This window comes from Lissotriton helveticus, chromosome 8 (assembly GCF_964261635.1).
Source record: "Lissotriton helveticus chromosome 8, aLisHel1.1, whole genome shotgun sequence".
Taxonomy (NCBI): Eukaryota; Metazoa; Chordata; class Amphibia; order Caudata; family Salamandridae; genus Lissotriton; species Lissotriton helveticus.
The window spans coordinates 152,281,348-152,296,779 of record NC_136069.1 but is presented as its reverse complement, the minus strand read 5'-3'; the positions used below and the strand labels follow the sequence as shown (position 1 = coordinate 152,296,779).

The 15,432-nt window shown below is 41.0% G+C and overlaps 1 protein-coding gene across 1 annotated transcript in view; it reads left to right on the top strand.

Moving 5' to 3' along the window:
- The window catches only part of LOC144772456 (uncharacterized), an 81,629-nt gene extending 68,610 nt beyond the window's left edge, over positions 1-13,019 (top strand). Inside the window, exons 6-7 of the mRNA XM_078656792.1 lie at positions 5,858-6,004; positions 12,815-13,019. Coding sequence (XP_078512918.1) covers positions 5,858-6,000 — 143 coding nt within the window. The 3' untranslated portion in view covers positions 6,001-6,004; positions 12,815-13,019. The remainder of the gene's footprint in view (positions 1-5,857; positions 6,005-12,814) is intronic.
- The last annotated feature ends 2,413 nt before the right edge of the window (positions 13,020-15,432 follow it).

The window sequence follows — 15,432 nt, the reverse complement described above, 5'->3', positions numbered from 1 at the left end:
GCAAGGCGACGCAACGGAAAAGCGCCGGACAGTCTTCCCATCCACCGCGGACCCCCCAGCCATCCTAATGTGGCAGGGGGTCATTTCAGGGAGGATGGTGGACGGATTGCCCCCACCGGGCTGGCGGTATGTTAGTACACTTTGAAACAGCACTGACTTTGTTAAGAGCTATGACATTACAGAAGATATGCGAGGCAGCTACTTTGTCCCATGAGCATTCTTTAACCAAACAATATTGGTTTGATTTGACTAAGAGAGAGCAGACCTAACTTCGAAGGACAGTTCTCCTATCCTTTACATTTGACTGCAGTATTTATATCCTCAACTCTCATGTGTGGATGTTACTTAGGAGAATTAGTGATTTATCTTCAAAAATATTCTTTCTGATAGATGTTTCATCTCTGTCTACCACCACCTGCACTAACACTACCTCCTATTTGGGCTTGCTTTTAATCTAATTCATAGCTATAATTTAATTGTTGCCATCTAGGCTTCAATGAGAGCATGACATGTGGATGGAGCTGATGTCACTGGTATCTTTGCATTCTATTATAATGGCATCAAACTCACTGTTTTTGTGATGCTGCATGTTATGTCATTTAGCTAAAACTGGACCCAGCCAGACCATTGAAAATATTTGTCTGGTCCAGTCTGGTTGCGGAGGTAAGGTTCAAGCAATGTCCAGGAGCTGAATCATCCATGACAAATACTGTTACAGAATATAAGTTCAGTTTCTATGTTGATTGTGGAATGCTAGAGTTTGGTGAAAGATATGGCCTCATAACCATTCTCATTGTTCATCCATATTTACTGAGTAACACAGAACAGTTTCATCTTCTTTTATAGAATGTAGAGCAGTAAACTGTTCAGGGGCTGCAAATGAATCCTATGCCAGAATTTATTTGGGAAACGTGGATCACTTTGATATTTAATTTGAAAACAAGTTCGCCCAAAAAATGAATTGCATGATAAAGGATGAAGGCAGTCTAAGTATTATTTCATCAATACAGTAGACACGTTGAAAGACAGTAATTGGGTTTACTGAAGTGCCAAGTTCAGTTTTGGGGAGCAACATGTATCTCCCATCCTGGAAAGGAAAAGGGGCCATCAATGGAATAAATGAGAAGCACTTTGGTCTGGAAAAGGGTACCAAGATTCACAAATGTGAAAGCAGATTTTTTTATGGGATCCTTAACTTAAAATGATTAGCAAGTAGCTGTTTTAGATATGACTTATCTAGCGGCAAATGCATAGTTCATCTCCGTCACCGGGGATGCTAACCTAGAAAATCCCAGGGGCCATCATGACTAGGACGTTTGGCCGCATTTGTTATCTCAGCCATTACAAACCACGATATACACCGCGGGCATGAGATGGCGTAAGTTTTAGTACCAACGCGGCGTTTAGCCTTAAGACCCCACCATGACCACACACAATCAGATGTGGGGCAACATTGACCAACAGCTCACACGACTATTATTAAACGAGTTGGTTAATTAGTGGGGGCGCATCAACCCTTTGGGCACATTCTAAAGGATTCAGGAGGCCCTGACATGAGGGCGGTCTCATTGTAGCCCTGAATGTACAGGTGATCTATTTAGAACAATTTTTACAGCGAGCCAGTCAATTTCAATTGGACACTAGCGCACATCATTATTTAACTGAACAAGTTTCACAATAGCCATTACACAGTAGCTGAAACCCTTACTGGCGAATCCCTATAGTCCGCACACGTTAAGCTACTATTTTTACTGGAGAGACACTCCATTAGTCACCTTAAACAAAACCGTCCTGAGCCTATGGTATTCTTGACAAATGTCTCTCAACTAGATAGGGAATGGTTCCCTCCTTTTCTCTAACAACCCTTACCATCCCTCCAAGCACAGCCATAAAATAGATGGAAGCAAAAGCCTGATGTGCTGACCGCCGGGTACTGTTGTTGCCTGGACACTAGACATTTTAGGTGAGTCCGATGTTTTCAACACCATGATGTTTTTTGCAAATTACATTAATTATCCACAGGGGCATGCAGTCCACCTTTGCTCACTGGAGTATATTTTTTCACCATGGTTTTTATACTCTTTTAATGTGTTGGAAACATGAATTACACAATCAACGGCATAGTCCTAAATGATGTTTGAAGTCACTACAGTGATTTGTGTTTTAAACCCAGACCTGTTTTGTGTGCCTTGTGTCTCCTTATTCTAGGTAGATCCAGCTTAACACAGGTATTTTAACACATCAAGCACCTTCTTTTTGGGACACCTTTTGTAAACCTTCTGGATACTGCGATAGATCCTTTATTGTAGACAGTTATCGCTCTTTGCTGTATGGTCCTGAAGAATCGCAAGTTATTAAACACTTACGCGAGAAACATGTTGACCGTTAAATACACACACTAATAGGGAACATTATATTCCATTGAGTGTCGGTTATCTTCCTTTTAATTAAGGCAGGAGACCCCCAGAATAAAATTGCATTCAGGTACTCCCAGCCTTATTTTAACTCACCATCAAGTCTACACACTTCTGACCCCACACCCGCACTTCACCAAACGGCTGTTGGATAAAAGTTCTCCGGTAAAGTGCCCCTCTTTGAGGTGAGCCCGTTGGGTATTGCACCGCCGACTCGACAAGGAGCAGCCCATATGATGAAGCATGACACCTGAAAGGGTGTGTGAGGGTATTACATCCAACAAATGGATGCCCCTCAGTAGATCTCAGTGAGACCCAGTGGCACCCAGACACAGTGTGACTTCTACGTCCCCCTATGAGGAACGGCACAGCACTCCTTGTTTTGAATACTTGATTGGGGCAACGGTCTGTGCTGGACCTCCCACTCTTGAGTAGTGGAAATTGCCCCCACCTCTCTCTCTCCCTCTTGTTGAACACAAAAGCAGATTTTTGCCCAGATGTTCTGTGAGTTGGTGGTTGATGTTCTCCTCGAGAACTTTGGTGGAAAAAGGCAGGAGAGAGATGGGGTAGTAGTTCTTGAGTTTGTTGGGGTCAGCAGACAGATTTTTGAATAGGGAGTGACTTCTGTGTGTTTCATTCTTTTGGGGACGGCGACTATGGTGACGGACGTGTTGAATATGGCGGTGAGCTTGCTGCTGATCATCACCGCGCGGTGCCTGCCATGTTGCACTTTGAAATGCGGGGGGTACCATAGGTACCCCCCATGTGCACCCCCCACCCCCCAGAGTCCCTGGGGGCCCGCAACGGGCCCCCGTAGGGATTCTCCGCATGCCTTTCCGTAAGGCATTCAAATTGGCCCATCACACTATGGCTGGCGGTGTCTTATAGACACCGCCACCATATTATACCTTATTATACGCTTTTATACGCTCTTACCGTCCGCCGCGGTCCCCCCGCCATCCTAATATGGCGGGGGGTTTTCAGAGCAAAGATGGCAGGCGGATCGCCCCCGCCAGGCTGGCAGTGGCTAATGCCAGCCTAGCGGAGGCGATCCGCCCGCCATCCTAATGGGCCCCTAAGTGTTGGCAAGACACACCCTTCTCTCTTAGCCAATTCTCAGTTCTTCCCACAGACCAGAAACAAGGTGGACAGACTGGCTGTGTGAGCTGTTTGCATGGAAAAAAAAAATTAACTTTTTAATTTGGCACTGAATTATTTACATTTTATGGTTGTGTATTGAGTCACACCATTATGCCCTATTCAATTTTCCATCCAGAATTATTCACAACCCAATTATTGTAAAGGAAATTGTCATACAGGACTTACTGACAGCAGAGTAAAAGTTATTGTGCTTTTCAAATCACCTTGAGTAGGTGCTCCCTAATTTTAAAAGAACTTCTAGAAGCAAAACATATGCCACAGAACATGTCTAACATTACCGGCAATGTTTTAACTTTAGTTGCTAAGTAGCTTTGCTATTTCTTTTTGTCGTGTAGTTGTAATTATTATAAACAATGCATGAAGAAGACTTTACGCTGTATCACATGCAATGAGTACTGAAAGTTCTAATTGAAGGCATAGGAAGATATTTAGGGGTATATTCACAAGAACGTGTGCTAAACATCACCAAAAAATGCTAACGCACCTTTAAACATCGCTGCCCATCACGGGAAAAAAAACCTGTGGTAACGTGGAATTCACAACAAGGTGGTAGCATGCGATAGTCTGCCGAAACCGTGGCCAATGTCCACGTTACAACCACTGCGACAGAGATAAAAACACAAACCACAACGCATAAAAAGACGCGATGTGCCCAAATGCGATAAGAAAAAAGTGACAACCAGTGAGAGGCCAGCAATACCCACGCGAAATGCGGGGAAAAGCACAAGAACAGCAGACGGAAATGCCTCCAAAAAAATGACATCAATTGAGGAGTACCACGGAAACACCCTGACCCACTGCAGAGGACAACATGAACCCTACAATACCCACGGAGGAACACCTAGGAATACTGGGGCCATGGAAGGCCAATGAGAAGAGACAGAGGAAGATGGGGTACAGTCACCAGGAACAGCAGATTATCGCAAGGGATGAGCCAGAACACCACCACCAACTGTACGTTACCTCCAACCTGTCATTGGCAAAAAAGAGGCAAAGATGGCACACCACCACTGACCATGTGAATCCTGTCGCATGGCAGAGGAGGACAATGTAAGAGCACAAGAGGCCCTGGACTGATGTGAATGGCAAAACTAAGTGCTGTTTGTTCTTCGGGTGTGGCTGTGTGCGAGGCTCCGTTGCCTAATGCAGGAAGTCGTCCGGCTTTACACCTGCAGGAGGCAGGTATTAAATACCTGCTGCTACTGCGGCTTATCGCGTGGATTTGACTCACATCGCGGAAATGGCAGTTTGTTGTGAAAGTGGTGTTGCGTTTTTTTCCGTGTGTTTTTGCACGGGAACGCCTCTCATTAGGGTTAATTGGTGGTGTCCACCGTGAAGATACATTTTGCGGCAGTTATCGTGGGAATACTGGCGATGTCTGCAGTTTGCACCAGCTTGTGTATGGGGTGTTAAATCTATCTCCACTTTTGATGCGTTAAGGTGGGGAAAAATCGGAGATAAGTCCTTGTGAATGTCCCCCTTAGAGTTTGCCTGATGGGGAAGCCCACCAAAAAATTGGGATGCCCAGTGTACCCTGTTTAGGGTGAGTACATGTGTAGACATTCTAAATAGTGGGGACGGCCATAAGGACAATCTGCCAGTGTTGGGCAGATGTCCCTAATAGGTCACACTAACAACCCCAGGGTCTCTGCCACAGTTTTGGGCCATCTGGTGTCTTAAATAGTTGAAGATCAGAATGAGAGGCATTTTAACACATAAGACAGTGTAAATGGTGTTTATTACTTGAACTTTAAAAGAATGCCCAGTTTTTGTCTCGAAATGTAGCAACATTGTGTTGATAGCTCTAAAGCACATCACGGAATACAATAGTGTCACCCAAAGTAAAATAACGCTACAATATAAACACAGGGCATAACTCAAAAAATAGTCAAAACAGAATGCAACACAACACCCAGAGGACAACACAATGATAACAAAATGCAGTAATGCAGTGCAAAGCACAAAGTAAAAATAATACAACACTAAACGCTGAAATAGAATATAACAAAGATGAAGCAATATTCTTGTCGACAAATCTACTTTCATAACACAGTGGGAAAAGTGATTAGCGCCAAGCACCACCTTACGTCCCACAAAGTATATGTAATAGTGCTATACAAAAATGTTTAGTGATCTGTTACGTAGTTTTGTTTTGTTTGCAGATGTTTCTAGAACTGATGTGATAAATACAAGCATTCTGTGTTTAATAATGAGCAGTGTAATTGCACAGAGATGGTAAAAATGACATAATGTAACATGTATGCATACTTTTCTTTTTTCAGATTTGCATAAATGTTTGGTGAAACCAAAGGAGAGAAAGGACTGTGGCTTCCCAACCATCAGCTCACAGGAATGTCATAAAAGAGGATGCTGCTTCGATTCAAGTATCCCTGAAGTTCCATTCTGTTTCTATCACCAAAAATAATATGGTAATGTATCATTTATTTGGCATCAGTTTAATGGACTAGTTTTCAGTTTGTCACGCCTTCAATGTTGTGTAAGCTAGTTTTAACTCAATGCAGCACAGGAGCAAAAGTTGTGGTATTGTGTTGCATTAAAGACAGTGTGAAGCACAGTTTTATTGAGTAATGGTACTATTGCTCTCTCCTCCTGCACTGGCACACTTTAGGCTGCCACAGGCCGTTGTAGTCTCCCGTCCACAGTACAGGAAGGGTATGTGTGTGATGTGTAGCATAGATTTTCTACTGTAAATGTAGGCTGTAAGTATAAAATGTGCTTAGACATACTTTAGCACCTTTCCCACTTTGCATGAGTGATGTACAGTACGTCACACATGCAAAGTTGGAAATGTTTTGAGAAAAGAAAACTTCTCAGAATGTATGTCTGACTCAAGGATGCTTTCAGTTGTAGTACAAAGTGTTATCTACCTATTTCGAGGCTGTTGCCCCTGACCCTGCCACGCCCTGAGTTCGAGACCCTGAACCCTGGTGGTCCAGGGAGCATCTCTGCTGCTGCTCTCTTCCACTGTTTTCTGACTTTTGCTCCCTGCACTTTTTTCCTCCTCCCTTTTCTATCTATTTTTGTTTTTCTCCACTTTTTGATGTTTTTCATTTTCTCTTCTATCTACTCTGTTGTGCCTTTTTTCCCTTCTGTGCTCTTGACGTTGCTCGTCCCTTGCGGCCCGCCCCTCCCCTTCCAGCGCCGTTTTCCCACCTCCTATCAGTCAAGCCCTCCCCTAACACTACTTAATGGCAGCCACTGCACGTGGGTTACAGTTTGGCTTTCCATAAGAACTGATGGAGTACGACAGTAGGTCTTGTTTTTAAATTGAGCAAACACACAGCAGTGATTAAAATTGATGGATGTGCCAGTGATTGTTTAGCTCGTTTTTAGTTTGTGAAAGCAAAAAGAGTGGACATTTTTTGCTTTGACAGTAGGGGGTCAGGATTGGTGTGCACAAGAATACTATTCGTGGTGCGTGTTTTACCTTTTCACTCTTTCAGTTCATTTGTGCACATTTTTTTCTTTTTGGTTGTGGAAGCTGCCAATTATGAAAATCGGGAACAAAAGGGGTTAGGTCCTTTATGTGGTGAGGGCTAGACCTAATAACATTAGTAAACAACACAAAATGCCCAAACCACAGTTACTCAATACAATTTTTTGATATAGGGTAAGAAACACTTTATTATCGCTTCCCTGGACACCATTATTTTGTGTCAATCCTTTTGTATTTTCTATAATTTGAAAAAATTGCTGACAGAAAAAAAGACATTGATTGCAAATATTTACAAATATTTACAAGGCTGGACTAATGTTAGCAAACATTAAGGGCAAAGACTATTTACACATTTAGAAATCATTAGAACACACAATAGAAAATATTCTCACATCAGACATTATTGAAAAAATAATAATACAAACATATCAATTTACGAACAACAAGAAGCTAACAAACACTGAATGAGAGAAACTAGGGGTTGGGAAGATAAATGATTAAATATCTTGTATATTTTAGTGCTGGACCAGCCGGTCCTAGCTTTAGTGCAACAGTAATACTTTATGTCTCCCAACCAATTCTGCCGACGCGTTTCTAGACCAGACTGGAGTCACTGGTCTGTCATCAGGGCTGTATGTATCTTGTATCAAGGCTGCTCAGTGTTGAATTTACTGGTGTGTTGTACTACTAGCGGGCGGAACTATTTATGCTGCCTTTGTAGATCTCAAAGCAGCATTCAATATAGTCTGAGAAACAAGCTCTGGGCTGTATTGAAAGACCTAGCGTTACCCCTGAGCTTTTACAATTTGTAGTCAAACTGCACGAATCCAACTATGCACAGGTTCACTGGGGATCACAAGGAAGTACCACCACCAAATTCCCAATTCCTAAAGGGGTGCAACAAGGGTGCGTTTTGGCCCCCAGTGTGTTGTTACTGTTTATAAACGGCGTGGTTAATTACTTCTCAGAGTTTTCCACCGACACACCCTCTGTTACAGGCAAAAAGGTCCCAATACTTATGTTCGCTGATGATACCCTAATTCTATCTAAAACACTCAACTAAGATGTGTATTCCAGAGAAAAGCAGAAGGCACCAAATAGTTAAAGTAAGAAAATGCCAACATTTTGCTAAAAGTAGCATTTTCAGAATTGCAATTTAAAAGCCAAATTCACTGTAAGTTTAATTTTTTAAAGTGTTATTCCAGAGACACCAAATTTGGGGGTACCATCTCTTCCCATTTGGAATTTTACCTATAAGATGTAATAAGGCAAAAGTATTTCACTACCAGGACATTTAAAACTTAAAAGCACATTGCCTACTTTTTAAATACACTGAACCAGCCTGTGGGCTGTCCAGGGCTTACCTTAGGGGAGGCCATACGTAATAAAAGAAGGTTTGGGCCTGGCAAATAGGTTCTCTTGGCAGGTTGATATCTCAATTTAAAACTGCACACACAGGCTCTGCAGTGGCAGGCCTGAGACAGATTTAAAGGCTACTTTAAAGGTTTAAAGGCTACTCAAGTGGGTGGCACAATCAGTGCTGCAGGCCCACCGGTACCATTTCATATACAGGCCCTGGGGACATGTAGTGCACTTTACAAGGGACATATAAGTAAATCAAACATGTCAATTGTGGATAAACCAATGTTATCATGTTTTAAGTAAAAATCATATGTGCTTTAGCACTGGTTAACAGTGGTAAAGTGTCCAGATTCTTAAAGCCAGCAAAAACAGTCAAAACAGGTCAGAAGGTAAAAAGTGAGGGGAAACCACGCCAAGGATTCCATGTCTAACTGGGACAGGGAACTAAAGGGCAGACAGGGAACAATGAAGGGTCAGAATTTAAAATTCTACCACCAAACATTGCTCTTACTGTCCCTTTGTTGCCCCAGGAATGATTTACAGTGGCAGAGACCTTTTTAAACTTTGCAAGTACTACACTTTGCAACACTTGCAGAATTGCAAGTCACCTATATTTACAACTACACACACACGTATTTACCAACTAACTAGGAAGAATTCTTAGTTTGAAACAGTCCCACCTAGCTGGGCCAGGAGGGTGTGTCTCTCATTCATTGTAAGGTTGATGTTCTCAGAGAGGGCAGTGGGTAGTCACCATGACCAATTACACACCCAGGTCAGAATTCTAGGCAGGAAAAGCTGTAGGTTGAGGCAGAGATTATATGTGCTATCCTGCCATGGAGCCTGAGCTGACACTCAGTTATTCCTCTGGATAGAAGGCCTGAAGCTATCAGATCCAAGGCAGGGAAGTATGTTCAAGTTCCCATGAGATCAACAGGTAAACCATGATCCGACTCTTATTGAGGGGAGTTATTATTTATATACCCAGGCCAAGGCCAAGTGTCAGAGGACCAGGGACAGCAGATGCAGGAAAAATCAAAGCAAGTTAGGGGGCCTGAGACAGGTTTGATATCTGGCACATCAAAGTAGTCTCCAGTTTCATGCTACTGATGTCAAAGATGTTGCTAGTGTGTGTATATTAATTGATGGTGACAAAGACCTGCTTAGGTTGAAAGGCGTTGCCAAAATAAAATATCTCTGAGTGCTGTTTTCTGTGCCCTTCTGACCCATGAGGTACTACTTTTGGCTAATTTACTATGGGACCCGTACCCGTTGGACTGCACCATCAGTGATTGGTGGATGTGGCCGGGTTCTCTTACAGGAAACTCTTCATGAATATAGTTATATATTTATATACATATATACAATATATATATATGTTAAAGGAAAAAGGGGAAGCATGATTGGCTAATGGAGGAGGCATGCTTCTTTTCCTTACACGTGTGCATATATATGTCTTTGTCATCTGTAGCATAAAACTGGAGACTGCTTTGATATGCCAGTTGTTAAACCTGTATATTTAATTTTACATATATATATATGTGATCAAGGCTCCTTGGAGCCGAAACGTTATGGCGGCAGAGAAGCACAAATAAAATAATTGGCATCTGAATCCTTTGAAAAGCTAATTCCTAACTATATAAGGCCTGAAACCTATGGTTTTTTAAGTGAATTTGCAAGGTTTTTTAAATGCTAATTCCTAACTATATAAGGCCTGAAACCTATGGTTTTTTAAGTGAATATATATATATATATATATACTTCAATACGCCATGATGACGGAACAAAAGCCATCAGAAAGATTCTGGAGACGCTATCAATCAGCCACCTGGAACATTCTGCAATGCTGATAGACATGCTGACCTATTGTTTAACCCACAACATCTTTCTTTTCCTGGGAAATCTTTATTTACAGAAACAGGGCACCGCAATGGGGGACATCTTTTGCCCCAACATATGCAAACCTCCTAATGGCTGTCTGGGAGAACGAGGTTATAGAACAGGAAAAGAAGAAACACACAAAAATTATAGCATGGTGTTGTTTCATTGACGACTTGTTTGTCGTATGGGACGGAAACAAAGCGGAACTCTAAAACTTTATAGACTCATTGGAAACCAATGAGTACAATCTCCACTTCACATCTGCCATAAGTGAAACAAATCTGGTATTCTTGGATGTGGAAATTTTTACATCAAACAATCAACTATGCACCAAGATACACAGAAAACCAACTGCTTGCAACAGTATCCTCCACGCCAATAGTGGGCACCCGGCCAAATTGAAGTGGAGCATACCATATGGTCAGATGTTAAGAGCCAAAAGGAACTGCTCACATGAAGAGGACCTCAAACAAGAAATTGAAAAAATGAGTGACCGTTTTCTTGAAAGGGGATACCCATAAGAAGTGATTGAAACGGTGGTTTCAAGAATGAATCTAAAGGAAAGGAAAGACCTCCTAATACCAGCTAAACATACTAAGAATGTAGTACATGAAACAGGAGAGAAAATGGATGAAATTCGTCTAATCATGGATTTTAATAATCAAAGTGTTGAATTGAAGAAGGCACTGAGAAAACATTGGAAAATCCTATTATTAGATGAAACCTTGAAAGTGAACCTAACGGCGTTTCCAAGTGTCACATATAGAAGAACATCTTCATTACGGGATATCCTGACTAACAGTCATCTGGAGATCCAACCATTGCTGAAGACTTCATGGCTGAATACCCTTGGATTCTGGAAATGCACGAAGTGCAAGGCCTGTGAACATGGCCTTAATATTACAGAGTATAAACTGCAAAATGACAGGTCTGAGAAAATCACAGAACACATCACTTGTGAATCGAAGTACGTGATTTACAGACTTGTGTGCCCCTGTGGGAAATTGTACATAGGGAGTACCATCAACAAATTAAAACTCAGGATACTCCAACACCTACGCGCGATAAAGAACAAGGACCCCAATTATCCAATGGCCAAACACTTTGAGGAATATCATGAAAGTGACTGTAGCCATACTCAGGAATAAAAATCAGCAAATTTTCACAAAGAGGGGGGGATCGCACAATGCAATTACGTAAGCTAGAATCGAGAATGATTCTGGGAATGGGAACGGAGTACCCTTATGGACATAACCAAGATGCAGAACTATATGTACATTTGTAAATAGCTTAAACCATCAGAAGAAGAAAACAAGATGAAATATGAGATCCCAGATCCAATTGACTGCATGTATATAGATGTAAATAGGATGAGAAGAAGTGATATAACTAGTCCCAAGAACTTGAGTGGTAATGAATTGTTGCAGCTGCGAGTTTGGTAAATAATGCACTCATACAATAGAAAGAAGAGAATAAGAATAATTGATCGTACACAAATGCTACCATATGAAAAATTTAAAGACTACATCCATGATATAGAATTTGAATTGAATGTACTTTACAGTTACATTAGATGTGATAACATCATCTAGAAACCATGGAACCTGAAAAGTGTTACAGTTAATTGTAGATAGTGTACATAGTGTATATAATCTAGTAAATTTGGAGTGCACAAATACCAAATGTAGTGGTAAAACTCACAATATGAAATTACTTTAATTTGAAAAATGAAATTTGTGAAATTTGTGTACTTTACAAGGAGAGGTTAAAAAACCACTAGAACAAAAATTGGATAATATGCTGCATTGAACAACATCACATTAATGTGTTTCAATAATTGAGATTGATTTTATATTTACTTCGCTGTAAATATTTTGATCATGTTTTGAAAGAAGTAAGAATTTTGTTTTTACCACTCAAAAAATGGCATTCACCTTTTGGCCGTAGTGTGTAAATAAGGTTGACTGTCTAGAGGAGCAGTAGAAATGGTAGAAGGGCACGCTCACTTAGTTTAAAAAGAAGGTCTAGACATCAGGACTCTATGGTCTAGTGGAACGCTAGTGAAGCCAAAACGCGTAGGCCGTCCGATTTTGCACGAAATTTTGCAAATGGTGTGTAAAAACAAATAAAAGAACTGTGAAAAGCTTACCTGCTGCTGTGCCGTGACTTCTGCCGGTGGGGAACCAGAGGGAAAGGAGATTCGATATATATATATTTATATATATATATATATATATATATATATATATATATATATATATATATATATTAGCGTGCATCATTTCCCTTTTTCTTTCCACGTGTGAGCCCAGTCCCAGAAGGATGACATCAATGCCATGTTGAATCTGTAAATTGCCCACACGGATTACTGACAAATTAGTGTGTCATGCATATTCCATGTTCTTTTCTTTAGTACTCTGCTAAGCATGTTGATAACTGACAGAAACTACGTAAATATGCATCATGCGTTCATATTTGATCTACCAGATATGTGGAAATTTAGATGACTGCTAAATATTATTTTTTAACTTATTTTTAGATATGGACTTTTACTACCCGGATGCCTCATCATGACGATTTAGCGATTGAATGTAATATCGTGGTCACCTTGTTTAGCTGGAGCGTGTTTGGATCAATTAATAAATTTACATTTAACATAATATTTCTTACGTGCAATTTGTCCATAATGCGTATTTTATAGCTAGTTTTCAGTCTACAGCAATAAAATGTCAGTGCTGAGTTTCTGTATTGTAGTTTCATTTCTTAAATCATATTCTGGAGATAGTTTCTTTTTAACAGGTTTGCATTGTATTAAGCATGTTACTATTTTAAATGTTCATATCATAACGCAACAAAATACCAACTTGTCAGGTAACAATTGTCAGTGGATTCATATTCTTTCCAAGACTGTAGGATGATAAACATTTGCTACTGACACCTGCTGTTTACTAAAGGATATGAGTTCAAAGCCCTACAAACTGAGGGCCATATTTAAGGCCAAGTTATGCAGTGCTTCACAGCAAGTCAACTTGCTGCACTGTGTGATGGGTAAAGGGTAGGAATACACTGTATTTAAGTCAATACGGAACATTCTTGCGTTTTCCCCTATGCTGGTGCCCTTTTGTCTGCCTAGCGCCAATGAAGGCACTCTTGCGCCATGCTGCAAGTGTGCCTACTTGTAAGTAGAGTTCTTTTGTGTAGGAAGGGACAGCTCATCCTCTTTCTATGTGTGCCGCACAAAACTAATCATCTCTACAACTGAGATACTCTTGCACCATGGTGAAAGGGTGCCTGCATTGGCTCAAGCAGCCCTACGAGCTCCAGTGCAGGGAGAAACTACAAGAATGTGCTTTTTCTGCCTTTTCTTTTCATGAAGGGCAGCACAACAGAAAGTCTTGCGATGCTGCCGAACTCCAAAAATGTGTAAATGAGGCCCTTCATGTTTAAATTGCATCGCTTGGTGCAAAAGCGACTCAAAGAGGCTCGTAAACATGACCCTGCATATCATTGAGTTTGGTAATAGTAACACATGCTAGCTTACTGCAGTTAGAATCAGCAAAAGAGAGGAAGGGAGCACTGTATGTCAAACAAGTTAGTTCTCTGTATACCTAATTCTGCGAAGGCTGGAGTGATGGCAAGGAAGAGTCAAAGCTTGCAGAATTCGTTGTACGCATTGCTTAAAAGCTATGAAAATGTAACTCTCAAACACACTGCATTATTGCATTCAACAGAAAGTTATATATTTGAATCACATATTATGTCATTGATTATGTAACTGTGTACCTCATGTGTCACCTTATCACAGTCACCATCAGTGACCTATGATAGTAGTACAACATCAGTGACATATTCGATCACAGACACTTTGAATAAATATTTCTGGCCTTTATAAGTTCATCTCAAGCGTGTCTGTTTATTCTACATTGCTCCGGAACTCTTTGGTGTTTGGTCTTTTGCGTTTCAGGACTGTCACTGTAAACATGAGCACCTGCGTTTAGATTATCAAGGTGCAGCACCAATTAACCACTATCATGTTAAAACAGAAATATGAATGTACGTTAGCATAGTTTATACAAGATTCTTTGGTAACATCCTCAGGGCCATCAAACATGTGCAAATGGCCTAGACGGAGACTGCTTCTCTGACTATTACCTGGCCATTTAAAGCATTACAAAGTGCATACAGGTTAGGAAGGGGAGGGTGGGGGGTGTGGAGAGGGTTCCCCGGGGTTTGCTATTTGCATTCCGTATTTTTCTGCCTTTTCATCTTTCCCTTCCTTACTGTATTTTTTTGTTTGGCCTGTTATGCACTACAACATCTTCCACACGTTGGTCTTGCTGTGCGAGCTCCTATTCCTTCATGCGCCTACACTCAGCTTCGAGGAGATACTCACTCATCAAAACTACCACTCAACATTTCCTAAACATATTTCGGTTCTTGATCGATCTTTAATCACCCACATACCAAGGTCCCTGTTCCACTTATTCATCCGCTATAACACTCTCACCCAATGGCTCATAAGCTTGCATATAATCTAAATATTGTCTCTTTAACCGTAAAGGGTCTTAACCATCCCGCCAAATGCAGGAACATTTTAGACTACGTTGCCAAAAACAATGGTCTCCTGTAAGGACTCAGAATTAATTAAACACAAAGGGATGTCTCATGTCTCATGCTCCCCGGCGCAACAAAAACAAGAGAGGGATGATCACTTTAATAGCAAAAAGAGCTAATATGTCCTTTGAAACTTACTCCCATGACGACTAGGGTAGGCTTCTAATAACACATCTACGCAGAGCTGAAAACCTCAACCCGTGGTAAATATTTATCGCACAAACATTGATGAACCCTGCTTCTGGGAGAAAGTTTCCAAAATCATAGATGATTCACCCCAAGACGATCTAATCATAGTTGGGGGCGACTTTACCCGCTCATTAGACCCTTTAATAGATCGTCAATCCTCTTGCAAGTACCACCCCACTAAATCTGATAGTATTCTAAGAAAGATCTGCTCCAAATTTAAATTTAAAGACACTTGGCCCCTTCAGCACCCCGACTCCAGGGAATACACATTTCCCTCTGCACCCCATAACACTTATACAAGCTTCGATTACATTCTAACATCAGGCTTATATACAAGTAATTGACCAGACCATT